At 35.0% G+C, this 22,962-nt stretch overlaps 1 protein-coding gene, 1 non-coding gene and 1 pseudogene across 2 annotated transcripts in view; 1 reads left to right on the forward strand and 2 right to left on the reverse strand.

Moving 5' to 3' along the window:
- Positions 1–22,617, forward strand: part of EFCAB13 (EF-hand calcium binding domain 13) — a 135,338-nt gene extending 112,721 nt beyond the window's left edge. The window contains 8 exon segments of the mRNA XM_061176943.1: positions 1,925–2,068; positions 2,644–2,716; positions 12,376–12,425; positions 14,495–14,638; positions 16,502–16,570; positions 21,192–21,245; positions 22,328–22,432; positions 22,595–22,617. Coding sequence (XP_061032926.1) covers positions 1,925–2,068; positions 2,644–2,716; positions 12,376–12,425; positions 14,495–14,638; positions 16,502–16,570; positions 21,192–21,245; positions 22,328–22,432; positions 22,595–22,617 — 662 coding nt within the window.
- Positions 1,057–1,579, reverse strand: LOC133080259 (polyadenylate-binding protein-interacting protein 2-like; annotated as a pseudogene).
- LOC133081009 (small nucleolar RNA U13) lies at positions 8,708–8,811 on the reverse strand. Its single transcript, XR_009698685.1, has one exon. It is a non-coding gene; the product is annotated as a small nucleolar RNA U13 (small nucleolar RNA).
- Positions 22,618–22,962: the final 345 nt, after the last annotated feature.

Genomic DNA, 22,962 nt, shown 5'->3' on the forward strand with positions numbered 1-22,962 from the left:
GAATTCCAGTTGCTAGGGTATAATTGAGTCTTGGTAGAATTGAAAAGAAAAGGTGAATGAGTCCTTGTGATACTTGTGTTTCATATTTTATATTTCTCATGATTCTGAAATTTATTTCACCTCAATAAAGAAAGTTAATTTTGCTCGCTACTATTAGAGCTCCATGGTAAAATAACTACTCTATGTAATTGCAGTGGAAAATTCAGCTATATGAATCATTTTGGTTGTGCTAATTTTATTTTATTTTTTTTAGTTCTATTATTATTTTTTAAATATTTTTAAAAATATATAATTTTTTTTTACCATATTTTCAACTTAAACACTATTCACACTGAACACGTATGGCAGCTTAACCTACCCAAATAAGAAGTTTAAGGAGCCAAAACTGTTCTAGCTTTGTTAAAAGAAAAGTTGTGCTGCAGACTATTGTAGTGATGGTTAACAAAGCAAGGAAAAGCAGCACTCAAATCATATGTTGCAATTTCTTTGTTCAGTTGGATTATGGGTTGGTCAAATGTTAGACTTTACACAGACAGGTATAGCTATGATGCAATGACTCCTTAGAAGAGGATGCAATTCGCAAATCACATACTTTCTCAATATAACATTAGGAGAATTCAATATTTCTTACATGATAACATACCATAAAAGCCAGGACTTAGGTTCACTACCTTGTAACCTCAGTAACCAAAGACATACTTGTCTATAATGAATTATTTCAAATTAACTAACAAGCCTTCTTCAGAAAAAGGAGATTCTTTTTGAAGGGGACAAATGCAAATTTAAGTCTGAACTGAGAAATTCACTTAACAACTAGAACTTAATTTAAATTTACTCATTTAAAAAGAGTTTAGACATTAACAAGTATTAGTTAACCCTAAGAGAACAGTTTAGTCTCAAAAAGGACAATTCACTAAGATTTAGAGGTCATTTAATTTGGTGCTTTGACACAACTTGACTAGTGCTTCTTTCCTCACTGTCTTCACATCAAGCCATGGGCCAATTCTATTTTCGGTAAATGTTTGACAGCTTTTTACCTAATAACAGTCTCAGCACTTTTATTAAGCATGCAAGACTAACAAAACTTTGGCAATGCATAAGTGTAACACAGTGACAAGAGAGAGCTTTTACAATTAAGTCTTCTAATACTGCCTTCACAGTGTGGAAATTGCGCTACATCCACCAAAAGAGAGCCCCATCTACTCAAATATTTTAGTACTTCACCCCAGGAACAAACTCCTTTGCATTTGGATTCAGATTGCTCTTGACCACAAGATCTTCCAGGAAAGAGCCATCACTGATAACAAGGTCATTAAATTGGTCTTGGATTTGGTCCACAGTTTGTGGGAGATCTCGAGCTGGAATAAACCACTCATGTGGTTTATTCCAGCATTTCTTGGAAACAGCGTTCAATAAATTCTTCCCATAACTCCTCTTCTATTTGCCTGTTGAATTCATCTTCATTTTCCATCCACATGTACTCTGCAAATGGATTGTCATCTTCATGAGAATGACCGTTAATAATCACATCTTCACTCATGATGCTTGGGCTAGTACTGCTGTGACTTGGATCTTTCATGGTTGGCGTTAGATGTAGTTTTTAACCCAGTGCACGGCAGCGGGGACGGCAGCCAACGAATCCGGTCGGCCTCCGCGGATCTCCACAGGCAGCACCGCTCCCCCGCTCGAGGCGCGCTTAGGTTGTGCTAATTTTATATTAGCACCAGAGGAACATGATAGACCAAGAACTCTTTGCATATTGTACTGCTGGACATAGAATTTCCTGAGGGCTGGATTATTCACTGAGATTTCTTATTCCTCAATTCAGGAATAAGGCTGCCACTGACAAAAGCCTTTAGTGATGGCTACTGCTCTTAAAATCAGAGGTTAGATCAATTACTAAATAACTTCTTTCTATTTCTAGAGTTACGGGAGATTGTCTTAGCTGTTGATTTGCCTGAAGGTGACATGATACCTGGGAAGGACTTGGAAGGCTTTCTAAGAGATATTGGGATTAAGTCACCTAAAGAAGAGGTAGAGAAAATTCTTCAATCAGATTTTGTTTCTGGTAAGCATTTAAATATTTCTATCAGGTTTTCTGTCTCATTTTGTTTTGGTAGGAGTACTTATAAAGAAAGTGTGCAAGGTCTTTGTTCAAGTAAATGCAATTCCTTTTTTCAGCAAATATCTATAGGTATTTGCTTGTTACTTTGAACATTATCTTTGAAATGGAGTTTTCCTCTTTTGCAGTTACGAGAATAAGTTTAACAAGCAGGTTGAAATTTTGTGGGGGCATGTTGGAATCCTCTCTCCTCAGTTATATCTTGATTTAGTGACTGAAGAATAGTTTGGGAATTCAGGACCTGTGAATAGAAATCCTAGCTTTGTCACTTTGGGCAGAGTGAAGTTATTGGACTTTAAAAGTTTCTTGGTATTTTAGTTTTTTTGCAGGCAGAACCAGATAGTGTATCTACAATCTTGTAGGGTTATTGCAAGGCATACTGGATGAAAATGAATCCAAAGTATCTTGTAAATAAAGTTTTCAAGAATATATAAAAGTTGTATGCTGATTTTGATACTGTATTTTTAATATTATCTTGTCCACAAATTCTTGTTTGTGACCCCTCTCTCTTTTCCTTCCAGAAGACAATATGGTGAATGTTAAAGACTGTATGAAGGCTTTGAGAGACACCCAGAAATTTTCCAATTTTATTGATAAGATCTTTATGGTAAAAGTGTTAAAAAGCAACAGCTCAGGACTCATTCATTTAGTCAAACACTATACTGGGTGCTTAATCTTCTTTGTAGTATCTGTGACAGAAGTTTGTTTCATCTATATTTGAGCACTTCCAATTATGGTAAATTTGACTATTTTTTTTCATTTAAGAATTGTGCATTTGTGATGGGAAAGTTGGGAAAAAATAAGGTTGTTATCTTTTCCTGTAGTCAAAATAAGAAAATTGTATTATATACTAATAGCAATATTTAAAATGTTACAAAAATTTTAATGACCAGAAATGTACGAAATACAAAGTATAGCCTCTAGTAATGATACCCTCTGGAAAACCCCTGTTAATATTTGGTAAATATTCTTTTAGGCTTTTTTCCTTTACATCAGTGAACATTTGTATATTCCAAATTATTATTTAAAAATTAGATTACTATGTCCATAATATCCCATAACTTGCTTTAAAAAGTAACAGTGTATCTTAGATATTGTTCCATGTTTTATTATATAAGCTACCTCATTCTTGTTTTCCTCCAGTTTTATAGACATATAATTGACATACAGCACTGTATAAGTTTAAGGTGTATAGTATAGTGACTTAATTTACATACATCATTAAGTGATGATCACAGTAAGTTTAGTGAACATCCATCATCTCATATAGACAAAAAATTAAAGAAATAGAAAAAAATTTTTTCTTGTGATGAGAACTCTTAGGATTTATTCTCTTAACAACTTTCATATATAACATACAGTAGTGTTAATTATATTTATCATGATGCACATCACATCCCTAGTACTTATTTATCTTACAGCTGGAAGTTTGTACCTTTTAACCACCTTCATCCAATTCCTCCTCCTCCACCCTCTACCTCTGGTAACCACAAATCTGATATCTTTTTCTATGAGTTTGTTTGTTTTTAAAGTATAATTGACCTACAACACAATGTTAGTTCCTGTTACACAACATAGTGATTTGATATTTCTAAACATTTCAATCTTATCATCCGGATGAGTCTAACTACCATATGTCACCATACAAAGATACTACATAGTTATTGACTATGTTCCACACACTGTACATTTTATACCCATGACTCATTTCTTTGATAACTGGAAGTTTGTACCTCTTAATCTCCCTCACCTATTTCCTCCTTCTCCCCACCCCTTTCTCCTCTGGCAAACACTTGTTTGTTCTCTGTATCTAAAAATCTGTTTCTGTTTCATTATTTTTGTTCATTTCTTTTTTTTTTTAGATTCCACACATAAGTAAAATCATACAGTTTTGTATGTCTCTGTATGACTTAGTTCATTTAGCATAATACCCTCTACGTCCATCCATGTTGCAGCAAATTGCAAGATTTTATTATTTTTTTATAGCTGAGTAATATTCCATGTACATGTACACCACATCTACTTTATCCATTCATCTATTTAAGAGCACTTAGGTTGCTTCCATATCTTGAATATTGTAAATAGTGCTGCAGTGAACACTGGGATGCATATATCTTTTCTAATTAGTGTTTTTGTTTTCTTTGGATATATGCTCAGGAGTGGAATTGCTGGGTCATATGGTAGTTCTATTTTTAGTTTTTTGAGAAACCTCCGTACTGTTTTCCATAGTGGCTGCACCAAATTACATTACCACCAACAGTGCACAAGATTTCCCTTTTCTCCACATCCTTGCCCAAACTTACTATTTGTTGTCTTTTTGATAATAGCCATTCTGACAGGTGTGAGGTGATATCTCATTGTGGCTTTGATTTGCATTTCCCTGATGATTAGTGATGTTGAGCATATTGTCATGTGCCTGTTGGCCATCTGTATGTCTTTCATGGAAAAATATGTATTCAGATACTCTGCCCATTCTTTAATATGTTTGCTTATTTTTTTGATGTTGAGTCGTATGAATTCTTTGTGTATTTTGGATACTCACCCCCTTATCAGATATATTATTTGCAAATATCATCTCCCATTTAGTAGGTGGCCTTTTCGTTTTGTTGATAGTTTCCTTCACTGTGCAGACTTTTTAGTTTGATTTAGTCCCATTTGTTTATTTTTGCTTTTGTTTCCCTTGCCTAAGGAGACATGTTGAAAAAAATATTACAAAAACTGATGTCAAAGAACATCCTGCCTATGTTTTATTCTAGAGGTTTTATGGTTTCAGGTCTTACATTTATATATTTAATTCATTTTGAATTTTTTTTTTTGCATGGTGTGAGAGAGGAGTCCAGTTTGATTCTTTTGCATGTAGCTTTCCAGTTTTCCCAACACCATTTATTGAAGAGGCTGTCTTTTCCCCACTGTATATTCTCCCTCTTTTGTCATAGGTTAATTGCCCATATAAGTGTGGATTCATTTCTGGACTCTCTATTCTGTTCCATTGAGCTATGTGTCTGTTTTTGTGCCAGTACCATACTATTTTGATTACTATAGCTTTGTAGTATAGTTTGAAATCAGGACGTGTGATACTTCCAGTTTTATTCTTCTTTCTCAAGATTGTTTCAGATATTTGGGGGTCTTTTGCATTTCCATACAAATTTTAGAATTATTTGTTCTAGTTCTGTGAAAAATACCATTGGTATTTTGATAGGAATCGCATTGAATCTGTCTTTGTCTGGTTTTGTTATCAGGGTGATGGTGGCTGTGTAGAATGAGTTTAGTAGAGTTCCTTCCTCTTCAATTTTTTGGAGTAGTGTTAGGTGTTAACTCTTCCCTAAGTGTTTGATAGAATTCACATGTGAAGCCTTCTCGTCCTGGACTTTTGTTTGTTGGGAGTTTTTGAAATTACTGATTCAATTTGTTACTGGTAATCAGTCTGTTCATATTTTCCATTTCTTCCTCATTCAGTCTTGGAAGATTATAGATTGCTAGAAATGTATACATTTCTTCCAGATTGTCCATATAATTGTTCATAGTAAATTCATGATCCTTTGTATTTCTGTGGTATCAGTTGTAACTTCTTTTTCATTTCTGATTTTATTGATTTGGGCCCTCTCTCTTTTTTTTTCTTGATAAGTTTGGCTAAAAAATCTATCAATTTTGTTTATCTTTTCAAAGAAGCAGCTCTTTGTTTATTGATGTTTTTAATTGTTTTTTTAAAATATTCATTTCATTTATTTCTGCTCTGATCTTTATGATTTCTTTCCTTCTACTATTTTTTGGTTTTGTTTGTTCTTCTTTTCTAGTTCCTTTAGATGTAAGGTTAGGTTGTATATTTGAGATTTTTCATGTTTCCAGATGTAGGCTTGTATCGCTATAAACTTTCATCTTAGAATGGCTTTTGCTGAGTCCCATAGATTTTGGATTATTGTGTTTTCATTCATTTATCTCTAGGTATTTTCTGGCTTCCTCTTTGATTTCTTCACTGACCCATTAGTTTTTTAGTAGGATGTTGTTTAGTCTCCGTATGTTTGGATTTTTTCAATTTTTCTTCTGTAATTGATTTCTGGTTTTATACCATTGTAGTCAGAAAAGGTGCTTCATATAATTTCTGTCCTCTTAAATATGTTGAGACTTGTTTTGTGGCCTAGTGTGTGATCTATCCTGGAGAGTGTGCCATGTGCACCTGAAAAGAATTTGTATTCTGCTGCTTTTAGATGAATGCCCTATAGGTATCTATTAAGTCCAACTGGTCTAATGTGTCATTTAAGGCCATTATTTCCTTATTGATTTTATGTCTGGATGATCTGTTCATTGATGTAAGTAGGTGTTAAAGCCCCCTAGTATTATTGTTACTGTCAGTCTCTCCCTTTATGTCTGTCAATATTTGCTTTATGTGTTTAGATGTTTCTATTGTGTGTGTGTGTGTGTGTGTGTATATATATATATATATATATATACACACATATATATGTATGTATATATATATATTTGTTATATCTTCTTGGCTTGATCTCTTGATCATTATGTAATGTCCTTCTTTGTCTCTTGTTTTAATCTTTGTTTTAAAGTGTATTTTGTCTGATAAATATTGCTACCCTGGCTTTCTTTTTATTTCCATTTGCATGGAATATCTTTTTTCATCCCCTCACCTTCATTCTGTGTGTGTCTTTATATCTGAAGTGAGTCTCTTGTAGACAGCATATATATGGGTCTTGTTTTTGTTTCCATTCAGCCACTCTATGGCTTTTGACTGGAGCATTTAGTCCATTTACATTATTGTGAAGTTATTATTGATAGGTAAGTACTTATTGCCATTTTGTTAATTGTTTTGAAGCTGTTTTGGTAGGGTTTTTTTGTTCCTTCTTCTTTTGCTCTCTTGTGATTTGATGACTATCTTTATTGTTTTATTTTGATTTCTTTCTTTGTGTGTGTGTGTGTGTATCTATTATAGATTTTTGGTTTGTGGTTACCAAGAGATTTATATATAGCAATCTCTCCCTCTCTATATATATATCAATATATGTGATTATTTTAAGTTGCCAATCTCTTAAGTTCAAATGCATTTTAACAACCCTGCAACCCCCTCAACAGTTTTTGACATCATATCTTACATCTTTTCATTTCGTGTATCCCTTAACTACTTATTGTGCGTATAGATGATTTTGCTACTTTTGTCATTTCACCTTCCTACTAACTTTGTAGGTGGTTGATTTACTACCTTTACTGTATATTTGCCTTTACCAATGAACTTTTTCCTTTCATAATTTTCATTATCTAGTTGTGGCCTTTTCTTTTTTGCTTAGAGAAGTCCCTTTAACTTTTCCTGTAAAGCTGGTTTGGTGGTGCTGAACACTTTTAACTTTTGCTTGTCTGTAAAACTTCTGAACTTTCTGTCAAATATGAATGAAAACTTTGCCAGGTACAGTATTCTTGGTTGTAGGTTTTTCCATTTTATCGCTTTAAATAAGGCCATTCTCTTCTGACCTGCAGAGTTTCTGCTGAAAAGTCAGCTGATTGCTTTATGTGAGTTCCTTTGTGCGTAAATTGTTGCTTTTCCATTCCTACTTTTAATAGTCTCTCTTTATGTTTAATTTGCCATTTTAATTGCAATGTGTCTTGGTGTGATCCTCTTTGGGTTGGTACTGTTTGGGACTCTGTATTTCCTGTATCTGGATGTTTGTTTACTTTCCCAGGTTAGGGAAGTTTTCAGCTATTATGTCTTCCAGTATGCTCTCTGCCCCTTTCTCTCTCTTGTCTCCTTCTGGGACCCCTATGGCAATGTTAGTACACTTGATGTTGTCTCAGAGGTCTCTTAAACTGTCCCCATTTTCTTTTTTCTGTTTTGTTTCAGTGATTTCTACTACACTGTCTTCCAGCTTGCTGATCTGTTCCTCTGTATCATCAAATCTACTGTTGATTCCTTCTAGTGTATTTTTCATTTCATTTATTGTGTTCTTTAACTCTGTTTGGTTCTTCTGTATATTTTCTAACTCTGTTAAAAACTTCTAACTTCTCACTCTGTTCATCCAGTCTTCTCCTGAGTTCTTTGAACATCTTTGTGATCATTACCTTGAATTCTTCTTCAGGTAGATTGCCCATCTGTGCTTCACTTTGTCCTTCTTCTGTGGTTTTATCTTTTTCCTTTGTTTGGAACATATTCTTCTGTTACCTCATTTTGCCTAATTTTCTGTTTTTATTTCTGTGTATTTGTTAGGTTGATTATGTTTCTTGACCTTGGAGAAGAGTGGCCTTTTGAAGGAGATGACCTATGCATCAAAGCAATGCCCTACCCTCTGGTCACCAGAGCCACATGTAGCAAATGTCTTATTTATCTCTCTTTTAAAGCACTAACTCTTAGAGTTATCTTTAGTGTTTCTCTTTATAGTTAAAAAATTAATTTCTGTTTTTATCTTTATGAAGTCCTTTCTATTGTTCCCTTATGCCCATTTTCTATTTTTTCTAACTTCTTGTTTAAGTTATTAATTTTTTTCTTGCTGGGAAATAAATATATTTAAGACTATCAGTTTTCATTGTAGTAAAACTTTGGTTTATATAACAGTCTGGTTTGTTATTGTTGTTATTTTTTTCTTTTTACATCAGATGGGTAATATGCTGGTGTCATAACAAGGTTTCAGGGAGGCGCATATCACACAACTGCATGAACACTGAATCATCACACTTATGAACGACAAAAGTATCTTGTTATTTTCTAAACATTTCCAGTTGTGTTTTGATTTTCTCCTTGATATAAGAGTTGTTTAAAAGAAAACTTTAAATTTCAAGGCAATTTGAATTTCATTATTGCCCTATCCTTGTTGATTATTTCTAGTTTTATCAGTATTTTATCATGGTCAGAGAATGAGTTCTGTAGTATGGGGATTTAATAGTTCCCTAGTTCATTAGATATGGAGTTTCCTTAATTTTTATATATTAATTTAAAAATCAAATCAGTGGGTTTTGAGGATAGGCTAATGGCATTGTACACTCATTCCACTGTTTGTCTCTGGACAGCTATAGAACTAGGCAACTATTCCACATATTTGGTAGAAATCTTTATAATTCTGTTCCTGAACGATATTTAACATTTGGACTCTTTCTTCTGTCAGTAGCCCTCCAGAGATGTGAGAACTCTTAGGTTTTATTTCTTTCCCATTAAGCCATCTTTTCTCTAGACTCAAATTTCCCATCAACTGTTCCTCACATGATATGTTTTTGAAACTTCTTACCAATGACTAATTACTATATCATAGAACAAAATAATCTATAAAATTATACTTTTACATAAATTAGCTAATATTAAAGTAATTTATTATCACTTTATTTTGATGAATCTTGAGAGATGCTTCTTTAGAAATCTAGTTTAGAAATGTGAAGTTTTCTTTTAAAAATTAAGGGAGGTCAGTCATGGATTTTCTAGTTCAAATGTTTGATGTTATTGTGCTAAACATGATAGACTATGATGACTCTCTATTGAGTGAAGTTAGCTGAGAGGAGCAAGGGTGTAGGGAAGGAAAGTGGAAAAGGAAAGATTGGGATTTGAGAGCAGTTAAGAAGAATGAAGGGTATTTTTTACTGAAATGGTGAGCTCATAAAAGAATAACTAGAGAAACTTTGGTATACTTTTGTTCATAGAGGAATAGCCCACCAAAAACCAAGAACCACAAACAAACAAAAAACAGAGACTTGTAACAAAATAATTTTAAGAACAAAGATAAGGGGCTATAGAAAGCTGTAGGAGTGGAGAATGGACTGCTCTACTTATTTAAATGGCCACACATGGCTAGTGCGTGCCGTTTGGGACAGTGCAAATCTAGAAGAGTCCATCAGTTGTTTTTTGCTTTTTGTTTTTTTATAAATTTATTTATTTATTTATTTATTTTTATCTTTGGCTGCATTGGGTCTTCATTGCTGCGTGCAGGCTTTCCCTAGTTGTGGCAAGCAGGGGCTACTCTTCGTTGTGGTGTGCAGGCTTCTCATTGTGGTGGCTTCTCTTGTTACAGAGTGCGGGCTCTAGGTGTGCGGGCCTGAGTAGTTATGGTGCATGGGCTTAGTTACTCTGTGGCATGTGGGATCTTCCTGGCCCAGGAATCAAACCCATATCCCCTGCATTGGCAGGCAGATTCTTAACCACTGCGCCATCAGGGAAGTCCCGGGTCCATCAGTTTTATTTTTATTTCCCCAAATTTAGATCCATGGCCTGGATTACATGTAGTATGTATATTTTCTGTGTTTGTAGCGTTGAAAGAGACCATCAGTACATTGGACTGCATGAAAGAAAGTAATGAGTCTGATAAGGACAAATATTCAGATATACTTGGAAACACTGATAAAATTTATTTCACTGATGATAGTCTTCAAGAAATACCAGATGGGGGCTTCCCTGGTGGCGTGGTGGTTGGGAATCTGCCTGCCAATGCAGGGAACACGGGTTCAAGCCCTGGTCTGGGATGATCCCACATGCCGCGGAACAGCTGGGCCCGTGGGCCACAATTACTGAGCCTGCGCGTCTGGAGCCTGTGCTCCGCAACAAGGGAGGCCGCGATGGTGAGAGGCCCGCGCACCGCGATGAAGAGTGGCCCCCGCTTGCCACAACTAGAGAAAGCCCTTGCACAGAAACGAAGACCCAACACAGCCATAAAAAAAAAAAAAAAAAAAAAAAAAAAATTAAAAAAAAAGAAATACCAGATGATTCATTTGTTGAAGGTGAGTTTGTTGAGCAGATAACCAGCAGCTTATAATAAAAATTTCTGCTAAAATTTTGTCCAAGAGTTTCAAACTATTTTACCAAATACTAATTGTCTTAATACTTAATTCTTAAATAACACCAAAACTTATTGGAACACTGTTTACTATAGACTAGATTTAAGGGATATACCCTATATGGTATATCCACAGAGATTTAGTTATTACAATATCAAATGCCTAGATGATATCCTGGACTGTATTATAAAATTGGTCTCAAACTATTTACATATGTTTTTGCATGGCTTTGAAATAGTTTCCTTTTATGGTAATTTTATTCCAGAGTTAACCCCTTTCCTTTTGTGAGTTTTAGAAAGGTCTTAAGAGTTTTCTAGCTTTATTTTTTTTTAAGCGAAAGGTCCTTTGAGAAGTGCAAGTTATTGTTGAATAATTAAATTAAAGTGTTTGTCTCTGTAACACTCTATATAAGTATTGATCTGCTCTTTGCTGTATTGACAAAGAATTTACCTGATCCATTTATACTCTCATCTGGGATGTCCACAGATGAATTTTACCCATATTTAGAAAGCCATTTTCCTAACTAAATTTAGCTTCAGCTAAAAAGTAAAATCAGATTTGCCTCCTGGGGAACAATTGGCAATGTCTGAAGACAGTTTTGATTGTCAAAACTGATGGGGGAGGACCACTGGCATTTAGTGAGTAGAGGCAAGGTATGCTGCTAGACATCCTACAATTTACAGGATAGTACTCCCACCCCCAAATAATTATCTGGCCCCAGATGTTAATTGTGCTGAGTTTGAGAAACCTTGCATTTCTCAATGCATTTCTCAAAACTCTAAGTTTTATCTTAGAGTTATCTTAAAAAATTGCCCAAACCTACTGTTTTGAAAGTACTTCTTAATAGGTTAGCTATTTGTTCGTCCTGCTTAGAACAAATTTTAAAAATTAAGGTAAATATAATTTACCTTTATTCTAACCTCCCTTTGTTTCAAGGTGTAGTACCTGGACTAATTGCGAGTTATTCTGAACTAATCTTTAGCTGCAGTATTGTCCATCTCTGCAAATGGGCAGATTTTATTTCTATCACTTTTCCCCCAAATAGATCTCTGTACCAATTTGTATTTCTGTAGGAAGTATGTAGGAGGGTATAATTGCAAATTGTTCTTAGGAAAAGCTCCAGGATTAGATGGATAATAGACAGGTAGACAAGCAGAGACTGAGAAGGACAATTCAGATTAATAATTAAACATTTTATTGAATATATGGGCCTGGGGATTAATCTGCCTTCTTAGGGAATAAGGAAGCATCCAAACCCTGCCACATTTAAGGAGCTGGTGGACGATGACAAATCCATGAAGGAGTCTAAGAAGTAAGGGGAACATGAATAGATAATAATATTCTGGAAGCCAGGGGAAGATTTTGTGAGAAGGAAATGGTCATCAATGATAAATGTTACTTAGAGGTGAAGTATTTAATCTGTGCATTGGTTTCCTTTCAAACTGGGTAAGATCAGTATATCATGCCTTATTATGTAATCTCTCTCTCTCTAAATTTGCAGGTTTTAGGAAAGAGACTTTGTCTTCAAATCTGAAATTACCAAAGGCAGATGGTGAGAACTTTATATATATATGAGAAAACATTTCCTATAAAAGAGTTATTTTTTAGGATGATTGCCAAATGCCAATGGGTTGCTAGTCCATTCTGTCCACTCCAGCCAGAGTGATATTTTTTTCCTAAACAGTAATCTGATCATGTTACCTCCCCCTATTTATAACTCTTTAAACATTTCCCATTGTTGTTTGGGTAAAGATAAAAATGCTGCGCACCCTACCTTCTAGCATAATTTTGGACCATTATCCTTGCTTTCTGTACTTCAGCTACACTGGTGTTCTTTCAGTTCCTTAGATGCTCTCTTTTCCTCCCACCACAAAGCCTTTGCATATTATATTCCCTGGAATATTTTTCCCTGACCCTCTTTGTCTAGTTAATGTTACTCACCTTTCAGATGAATGTCAGGTTCCTCAGGGAAGCCTATCATTATCTGCTAGTTTAGGTTAGTTTCCTTTGTTATGTGCTCTCATTAAACCATGTCCCTTTCATAACACTTATTTCATTTATAAATATGCATTCATGTTTTTGATTATTTGATTAATGTCTCTTTCTTCCCCTTGCCCATTAGGCCAAGGAACATGTCTCCACTTTGCTCACTGTTGTTTCTCCAGATCCTAGCACAATCCTGGGTTTCAGCAGGCTCTTAGTAATAGCTAATACTAATAGTTAATACTTACATAATATTTACTGTGCTAGGCATCGTTCCAAATCTTTATGTTATTAACTCATACAATTGTAAATATTTATGAAATGAATGAATGTCTGAATAAATCTGTCTTATCTCTTTAGCATCATCTCTCATCAGTTCTACATTTGCATATATTCTGTAGCCATACTAATTATTATAATTTAAATTGGCTCTATTTGCTTTCAGTTCCATGTCTTTGCATGTGATTTTTCCTTTGTTTATATTTCCTGTTAGACAATCTCACATTTTTCCCCCAAACTCAGCTCCAATATTACCTCCCACCCCATAAGACTTCCCAGAGTTCATCACTCATTAAATCTAGGTTAGGTACACCTTCTCAGTGCTTGCATATTATCTTGTGCATATTTTTCTAATAGTACCAACTGTATAATATATTATAATTTTGTTTACAAGACGTGACAGATTCCGTCCCTGTCTTCAAGGAATTTACAGAAAACTCTTTGGTAAGAAGGCTGAAATTTTCATTGCTGGTCTTAATAGCTAATAGTACTAAAGTTAATGTTAGTAGAATGAATATAGATCTAAGATGATATTATGGTATTCTTTCCAAGTGACCTCTACGAGGTTTAGATTTGCTGGTGTAGTGTGACACTTTTCAGACTATGGGAACATATACAACAAATTCATTTTGAGGTTGAGGGAGAAATGGAGTGGCAAATGATATTGATGAAAAATTAAAGCACCCAATCATTATTATGTCTTATATTTTGAATTGGTCTGGTATCAACAGTACTGCCCCATTTGGTTGTATGTGTTGTGCCTTGCGCAAGGGTGCCTGGTTGAGAGGGTACAAGTGGAGGCTGAAATGTAGTCCATATTTCACTGTGTCCTCCAAGCTTTGATAGATTGCAGCTGCCCAGAGGAGGGTGTGCCTTTTTGTAATTGAAACATAGAAGAGGGGGGGCCCTTTTTCTAATTCACACAAGAGCATGAGATGGACTAACAGTGGCCCTGGGGATCAAGAACTTCAAATCTTTAAAATAAATAAATATAATTGTTAAGTTTAAAAAAAAACTTCAAATCTCAAATTTTAGCCTTTGTTTGCCTTATCAGTTGATAGAAATCTTTAGACCTACATGTAGAGGACATAACTATTATAAGAAAGGCTTACAGCTTATTCAGTATTTAATGGGTGAATGGATTCAGCTAACCCACCATATTCTCTTTGCCATTAAATTTTTTGGTTTCAAATGCTACTTGAAATAAATGGGTTATCCATTATAAATAGAAAATATTAGTATTTTTCCTGCAGAGATTTTGGTTAAAATAAATAATTTGAGAGTTTACCTATAGTGTGGACTTCGGGAAATTTATTTTGCATTAAAAATATAATATCTTATATATACTTATCTTTGTAGAGATTAAAGAAGCTGCTCACATCTTGTCACATGTTGATAATGGCAAGATTGGTATACCTAACTTGCAGTGTGCCCTGAAAAGTCTGAATGTTAATTTAACTGAGGAGGACTTCAGTGAAGCTGTTAAATGTTGTGACGCCAGCAGTGAGCATTTTTCTTTTGGCTTGAGATTTTTTCATTTTTTTCTATTAATGGGAATCAGTCTTAGAGTATATACATAAGGTTAAGACACTAAAGGGAGTTGTACTAGAGACTTAGATTGATACAAATAAGAGCCAAAATAGTCTACTAATTTAAATATCTGTTGACCATATCTAACTGTTCTCATCTATTGATACTATATGCTTATTTAGATACTATATATGCTGATTTAGATAATTATCATCCATTAGTTATAAGCATGGGTGGGAAAATACCATATATTATGAAATAAAACAAAGACATGGCACCAGCAGCTTCATTTTGTTATGTAATCTTTCTTCAGGGGAGATCTACCTTCATTTGTCCATTTATAGTACTTGTCCCATTTTGTTTTTTAACCAAAGGTAATACCCAAAGGCTCACTACATTTTTAAAAGAACAGTTATTTAGTTTTGGTCATTGTTTCCCAGCAGGCGCAAATTTACCTTTGTTTTCAGTCTTTGACTTCATATAATATGTATTTGATCTCCTTTCCTGTACATACTCACTCTTAAAAAGTCAAATCATGTGGGAATACTTCTAGAAGCTGCTGAGTTTCATTCATTTTTGGTGACCTTTTATTTTGGGCTCATCTTATCCAGTTTATTTTTTCTATGGGAATCCCCTGAGTCCTAGGCTTGAGAATCCCTCCCCAGCACAGTTTGGTTATTGCTTCTTCCAGATACTCCATATTAGTATTGACCTGGATCAGTTTTTACATTTCAACCTGCTGTTTCCTCATGTCATGAGCATGGTATAAATTTAGATTCCAAACCCACATGAGATGCAGGCTGGGCTTTCAGTTTGTCCCAGGAGACGTTTTTCCTACTGCCTCTCTAAATTATGAAGATTTAAGTCTCCCTGTTGTTTACCTGGGCCAGTGAATGTGATGTTTTAATCTCCTTTTCACTGGATTGAAATCCTTTAAGCATCCCAGGTTTATTTGGTATCTAAATCCAAACTCTCCATTTAGCATGGATCCAAGTCCTCTTTTATGATTCTGCATGAGCCTTTAAATCAAGCACCTAGCCATCTCTGGGTCTGATATGTATTCCCAAGATAGCTGTAGGCCTAGTATTCACTGGTTTCCATTCTGGATCTCAGTGCCCACTTAACATTTTATTATTTCCTTTTCATATGACTTGGTCATGCATTCATAGAATATTGTCTTTCACACGACATCGCTGGTGATTTGTAGTGGGGTGATTTCTGTGCTACCCAGTCTGAAATTTTGTTATAAATTGAAGTCTCCTTAATGTAGTTATAGCCCTAGATTTTCTGCAGCGATTATATTATTGCATCTTACTTCGTGTGTGTGAGTGTGTGTGTGTGTGTGTGTGTGTGTGTGTGTGTGTATCCTAACAGTTAACCTTGTCACTTCTGGCCTTAGAGTGCCTCAGTTCAAATATAACCGCTAGCACTTCTTAGCTTTGTGATCTGGGCAGGTCATTTAATTTCTCTTTGCTTTTATCTTTTAAAAATAGGCATATTAAGGGTACCTTTGTCATAGAATTATTGTGAAGATTGCAGAATTAATACGCGTAAAGCACCATAAAGGATGCCTAATATATGTAAGGAACTCAAAAGTTATATAAGTTCTTACTTTTAAGTAAGAACTCAAAAAATGTTAGCTATTAATATCATTAACTGTTCAATGGTGTGGTTCCTAAAAGTATGAAAAGTTCTATTGAAATAGTTTCAATCTTTTGAGACAGAAAATGAGCTAGAATGGAATTTTAGCTAACTATTGTAAATCAGAGCCTTTATTTCATGTGCCAATTCGAAATCAGGTTTTTAATGCCAGTATGCTTGATTTTGACCTTCCAGATAATGCAGTAGATTTAAAAGATTTCTTAAAGGAAATTTTTTAAAGTCCACATTTCAAAGAGTCTATAGGTAAGTGAATACTTCTAGTTCAAAGAAAAGTAAGTGTAAAATAAAAATAATGAAATGACATTTAAAAATCACTGTATGAATGTTAAGTTTTTAATTTTTAGTCTCTATAGTTTCAAAAAGGATTTCAAGCAGCTTATGAAATATAAATAATAAAAGAATATAAAGGGCTTCCCTGGTGGCGCAGTGGTTGAGAGTCTGCCTGCTAATGCAGGGGATACGGGTTCAAGCCCTGGTCTGGGAAGATCCCATATGCCGCGGAACAACTAGGCCCGTGAGCCACAACTACTGAGCCTGCGCGTCTGGAGCCTGTGCTCCGCAACAAGAGAGGCCGCGATAATGAGAGGCCCGCACACCGCGATGAAGAGTGGCCCCCGCTTGCCACAACTAGAGAAAGCCCTCGCACAGAAACGAAGACCCAACACAGCCAAAAATAAATAAATAAATAAATAAATAAATAAATAAAAATATTTAGGGAAAAAAAAAAAGAATTTCCTTCCTTTAAAAAAAAAAAAGAATATAAAAAATAAGTGAGGAAAATGGGGAAAAGTTACAACAAAGGGAAAAAAATAAGACAGGGTTTAAGAAGATTCATAGTAAATGTCTTTGCTATTACTACAGAGTCCTTCCTCAAGAGGAGTTAAGTTTTCCTTCATTCAAGTGGTTCTGAATGTGAATTATATCAGATCTGAAAACTGGGTGAGAGACCACTGCTTTTTGTTGTACCATTTCAATTCAGGCCTCTGGAGTTTTCAGGTATACCCAACTGGACTGCACATCTATTTCATTTATAGAAGTCTTAACTTCAAGGCATCAGTTCCCCTAAATCCTACAGTATTAATCCCTGTATCATTCTTATTACCATACTATCTCTGTTATATAAGCACATCATTTTGCCCCTGCTATTTGAATACTATTGCTTGGCCTCTGTCGCTGAGGTTCCTCTTATCCTCCTTGAAACTAGGGAGACCATTTCAACACCAGCATCTTTTCCTAACCCCCAACTCTTCATAGATGCAGATATTCCTATCAATGACGTATCTCTAAATGCTTTGGTGAAATAAATGTCTTTTTTTCCACATTTAATATTTTTAAATTGGAATGCCTTTATAAGCTATGACACTTTTTATCAATGTACATATTTTATTGAGATATAGTTCACATACCATAAAATTTATTCTTTTAAAGTGTACAATTCAGTGGTTTTTAGTATATTCACAAGCTGTCCAGCCATCACCACTCTAACTCCAGGACATTCTAATCACCTCAAAATGAAACCCCATACCCTTTAGCAGTTATTCCCCATTCCCACCTCTTCCCAGCCAATGACACCCACTAATCTACTTTCTGCTTGTGTGGATTTGCCTTTTTTGAACACTTTATATAATGGAATCATACAATATGTGGCCTTTTGTGCCTGACTTCTTTGATTTAGCATATTATTTTCAAGGTTCATCTGTATTATAGCATGAATCAGTATTTCATTCCTTTTTTGTGATGGAATATTATTCTATTATATGGATATGCCACATTTTGTTTAGACACTTATCAGTTCATAGACATTTGAGTTATTTCCATTTTTTAGCTGTTATGAATAATGCTGTTATGAATATTTGCTGTTATGAATAGTTTTTTGAGTACAAGTTTTTGTGTGGACATATATTTTCATTTTTCTTGGGTATATATCTAGGAATGGATTGCTGGATCATATGGCAACTTTATGTTTAACTTTTTGAGGAACTGACCAAATTGTTTTCCAGTGTAGCTGCACTATTTTACATTCCCACTAGCAATGCATAATTTCTTTAATCCTTGACAACACTTCTTTTTATTTTTATTTTTTTTAATTTTTGAATTTTACTTTGTTTTTTTATACAGCAGGTTCTTATTAGTCATCAATTTTATACACATAAGTGTATACATGTCAATCCCAATCGCCCAGTTCAGCACACCACCATCCCCTCCCCACCGTGGTTTTCCCCCCTTGGTGTCCAAACGTTTGTTCTCTACATCTGTGTCTCAACTTCTGCCCTGCAGACCAGTTCATCTGTACCATTTTTCTAGGTTCCCCATACATGCGTTAATATACGATATTTGTTTTTCTCTTTCTGACTTACTTCACTCTGTATGACAGTCTCTAGATCCATCCACGTCTCAACAAATGACTCAGTTTCGTTCCTTTTCATGGCTGAGTACTATTCCATTGTATATATGTACCACAACTTCTTTATCCATTCGTCTGTCGATGGGCATTTAGGTTGCTTCCATGACCTGGCTATTGTAAATAGTGCTGCAATGAACATTGGGGTGCCTGTGTCTTTTTGAATTATGGTTTTCTCTGGGCAGCCCTTAATGCGGCCAAAGTGCCTACTACCTTTTCCAAATAAATTCACTTTCTCACTCTCAGAGACAATTTCACACCTTCTCTCTTCAAATTTCCAACACTTCCTCATCTCAGATTTCATAGAAAAAAAAAGATGCAATTAGATAAAACTAACCTCATTTTCCTCCTTAATTTCTATGAACCTACCAATACTTATGCCAATATACCCTGCCTCTCATCTTGTCATAAAGGAATCTCTGCTCCCATTGTGGGCCAGCCCTTCCACTTGTGCGCTGAATCTCATTTCCACTTGCCTTTTCAAAGATTTAACTCTTTCTCTTTCCTCTTAATTTTCCTCTTTCTCTCCTGCATCTTCGATTTCTCCCTTTCTTCTGTATCTCTGTATAGATTCCATTGACAAGCAGCTATATGTCTTCTATTCCCCTTGTCCCCTGCCAGCTACTACTCGATCAGTTCCTCTTCACAGAAGAACCTCTCAAAAAGTTGTCATTACTCATTGTCTCTACTTCCTAACCTCGCATTCACTCTTCAGTGCTTGCTTCCCTGCCATGGAACTGAACCAGCTCTCAATCATCAGTGGTCTATCTCTTGCCAAACTTCATGATCAATTCTCTGTTCTTATTTTACTTGATATCTCAGCAGCATTTGACATAGTGACTATCCCCTCTTTATTGAAACTTTTTTATAAATTTTTATTGGAGTATAGTTGCTTTACAATGTTGTGTATTGAAACATATTTTTCTTCAGACTTTTGAAGCTCCATAGCCATCTGATTTTCTTCTTTTTTCCCTCACAGCTTCTTCTCAGTTTCCTTTTCTGAATCTTCCTAGCTTCAAGATCTCTGAATAATGAAGCGCCCCAGGGCTAGACCCTTAGCTGTCTTTTTTCTTAAATCTACATCCTCTTTTTATGAGATTGCATCCAGTTTCATTGGGCCAGGTACTGTCTTTGAGTTGGTAAAAGCAAATTTGTATCTCCAGGGCAACCTCCCTAAGTCAAGAATGGTATATTGAACTAGTTATTTGGTATCTCCACTTGGATGTCCAAAAGGCATCACAAATTTAATGGAATTATTGATTTAATTCCCTAAAATGTCTCAAGCCCTCCCCATCTCAGTAATGGCATCCCCTCTACCCTGTTGGGGGTTTTGAGGGGGAGGGTAGGGAGAAGAGACTAGATTTCATTTCTTCTTTCCCTCATATCCCACATTCAAATCTAGGCTCTACTTGAAAAATAGGTCCCGAATCCATCCATTATCACCATCTCCACTGCTGTACCCATAGCCCTAGCCACCATCATCTCTTTCCTGGGCCACTGAAACAGTCTACTATCTAGTCCTCATTCCTCCAATTTCCCCATCCTGCATAGATGAGATCACCAGCCAGAGTGATCTTTTGAAAGCTGAAATCAAGTCAAATTACTCCCTTCTTCAAGACCTCCAGTGACATTCCACTGCAACCAGAATAATATCCAAACTTTATCATCATGGCCTACAAGGCCCTGCATAATTTGGTCCCTTTCACACTGCCTTTTCTCTATCTCTCAGTCACGTCAAATTCATTCCCATTTTAGGCCTATCACACATGCTATTTTTCTACTTGGAATGTTCTTCTCTCAGTTCTTTACATGGCTCTCGTCATCATTCAGACCTCAACCCAAATAGAGCCACTTCAGAGAGGCCTTCCCTCAGCTCCCTGTCTGAAGAAAACCCACCCACTATTACTCTTTATTATATTGCCCTATTTCATCTTTGATAACATCTTAACAATACCTCAAAACAACAGTACCTTTTTGCTCATTTGTTTACATGCTCGTTGTCTGTTTCCCTCTACCAGATTGTACACTCCTTAATAGCAAGAACTCTGCCAGCATGTTTACTTTTGTATCCCCAAAGTCTAGCAAAGTGCCGGGCACATAGAAGATACTTCTAAGTATTTGCTGATCATTTACTAAATAAAAATACTCAGGGTCAGGTTTATTTGTCCTGTCTCCCTACACTTACCTGTAACCAATCACTTCGTAATTTAATCTTATTCTAGTAGTCTATAAAAGCAAAGAAAAAAGGAAGATACAGGAATGATTCATTACAGATTGAAAGCTTTGTTTCTAAGATAATACTGTTATCTCTAAGGATAAGATCATAAAATTCTAAGAAAAATTAGAAAAAAATTAATGAATTCTATGGTCTTCATAATTTCAGAACTTTATGCGTCCTAAATTTTGTGAGTCTCAGTAATATTTGCTTATCTGATTCTGAGGTTTATTTCCCTTTCCTTACAGGTGATAATACAGTTGGTTTGAATGATTTGATGGATGCTATCAGTTATGTCAAGGGTGAGTTGCAAGCTATGATGAAAAGATGTTATAAATAGCGTCTTAATATTTTGCAATTGGTGGAGAAAAATATATCCCCTTATAAATGTTTAAATTCTTTCATATATGTTCCATTTTTGTGGATGCTACTGAAATTGGGTAAACAGTAATTAATCTGTACTTATATATCAATACCCATAATATTCTCTGACATTTTCCCCAAAAGAATTCTTCAACATAGTTACAGATCTCAAGAGCCACAGAACTATTCATTTTCCCCATTAACCCCAATCCTAGAAATTTATCCTCTGGAAATAATTTAATTGAATAAAAGAAAAAAATCTCTTCCTAAAGACCTTCAGGGAAATTTGAAACAGCCTAAATATCTAACAGTATGGGAATACCACATAAATCATGGTAAGTCAGGCTTATGGGATATCATCTGTTGAAATGTTAACTGTAAAAATTATGTAGCAACTTGGAAACAAGTTTATGAAGTAATTATATTAGGTTGGAAAAGCAGAATACAAAATTGTATGTATATTAGATTTCTACATTATGAAAGTACAGCTTTCATAATGGAAAGCTGGAATATGAAAACCTAAAAATGGTTTTTGTGGTAGGGTGGTAGAATTATATTTTTCCCACTTTATAATAATCTTAAATGTTGTTATATTATTTTTACAATGAATGAGGAAAAATTACTTCTGTGTTGAGATGAATGAAATTCTTGGAATGCATAGTGCTCAGAGAAGCAAACTAGGCAAACATTTTTTTAAATAAATAAAAATAAAATTTCAAAAAACTGGTCTATAGAAAAAACTGAATTTTCCAGTGGGGTAGGAGGAAGAGAAAAAAATAAAGCCAAATACCTATATGTAGCTTAATTTGCTATTGGTTGCAATAACCCACCAGTGAATTATTTTTTTTGTAGCCATTTTCTGATTTTCTGAACCAGAATTTGAAACAGAGGATTTTTTTCTGATCCTCCTGTTAATTCTGGGTATACATGGGTAATGTTATATATAAGCACAAATAGTGTTTTTTCATCCTTTGTAGACAGTTATATAATATTTTGCAATTTATTTCTCACCTTTTCTAAGGAGAGGTGATTGATATCCAGGACTTAGACAACTTTCTAGCAAATGAGGGGGTTGAGCTCACAGAAGAAGAAATGAAGAAACTAATGCCTCATTTGACATTCAATGGTGAGTTTTTTTTAAAATTCTGTTGTCTTCCTAGAAGTTACCTTTGTTATCTTGTACATAAGCTTCTCAGAAACGATCCTTATCTTTTTTGTGTCACCTAGAACAATGCTTCTCAAACTTGAATGTGCGTATGAATCACCTGGGCATCTTGTTAAAATGCAGATTATGATTCAGGTCTGGAGTAGAGCCTAAGAAATTCTGCATTTCTAACAAGCTTCCAGATGGTGGCAATGCTGCTGGTCCAAGGTCCACACTTTGCCTATCTAAGACCTAAAAGATGAAGAAATGATATATTAAGATTGTGCCTGGCCTTTCATTTCTTAAGTCACAAGTACAACAAATATATTATGTGCCTGAGGGCATGATTCCATCCCCAAAATAAGAAGGAAAAATATTAGAGTAATTAAAATTAGCAAATAAAAATGAGTATTAGGGAGAGACACACAGGGGAAGCAGAAGGAGTTAGGGATTGATTGATTGATTTGTTTGCTTATTGAGATTTTTATTATTGCTTATTGAGTCTAGTTACA

This window comes from Eubalaena glacialis, chromosome 19 (genome assembly GCF_028564815.1).
Source record: "Eubalaena glacialis isolate mEubGla1 chromosome 19, mEubGla1.1.hap2.+ XY, whole genome shotgun sequence".
In the NCBI taxonomy this organism is placed as follows: Eukaryota; Metazoa; Chordata; class Mammalia; order Artiodactyla; family Balaenidae; genus Eubalaena; species Eubalaena glacialis.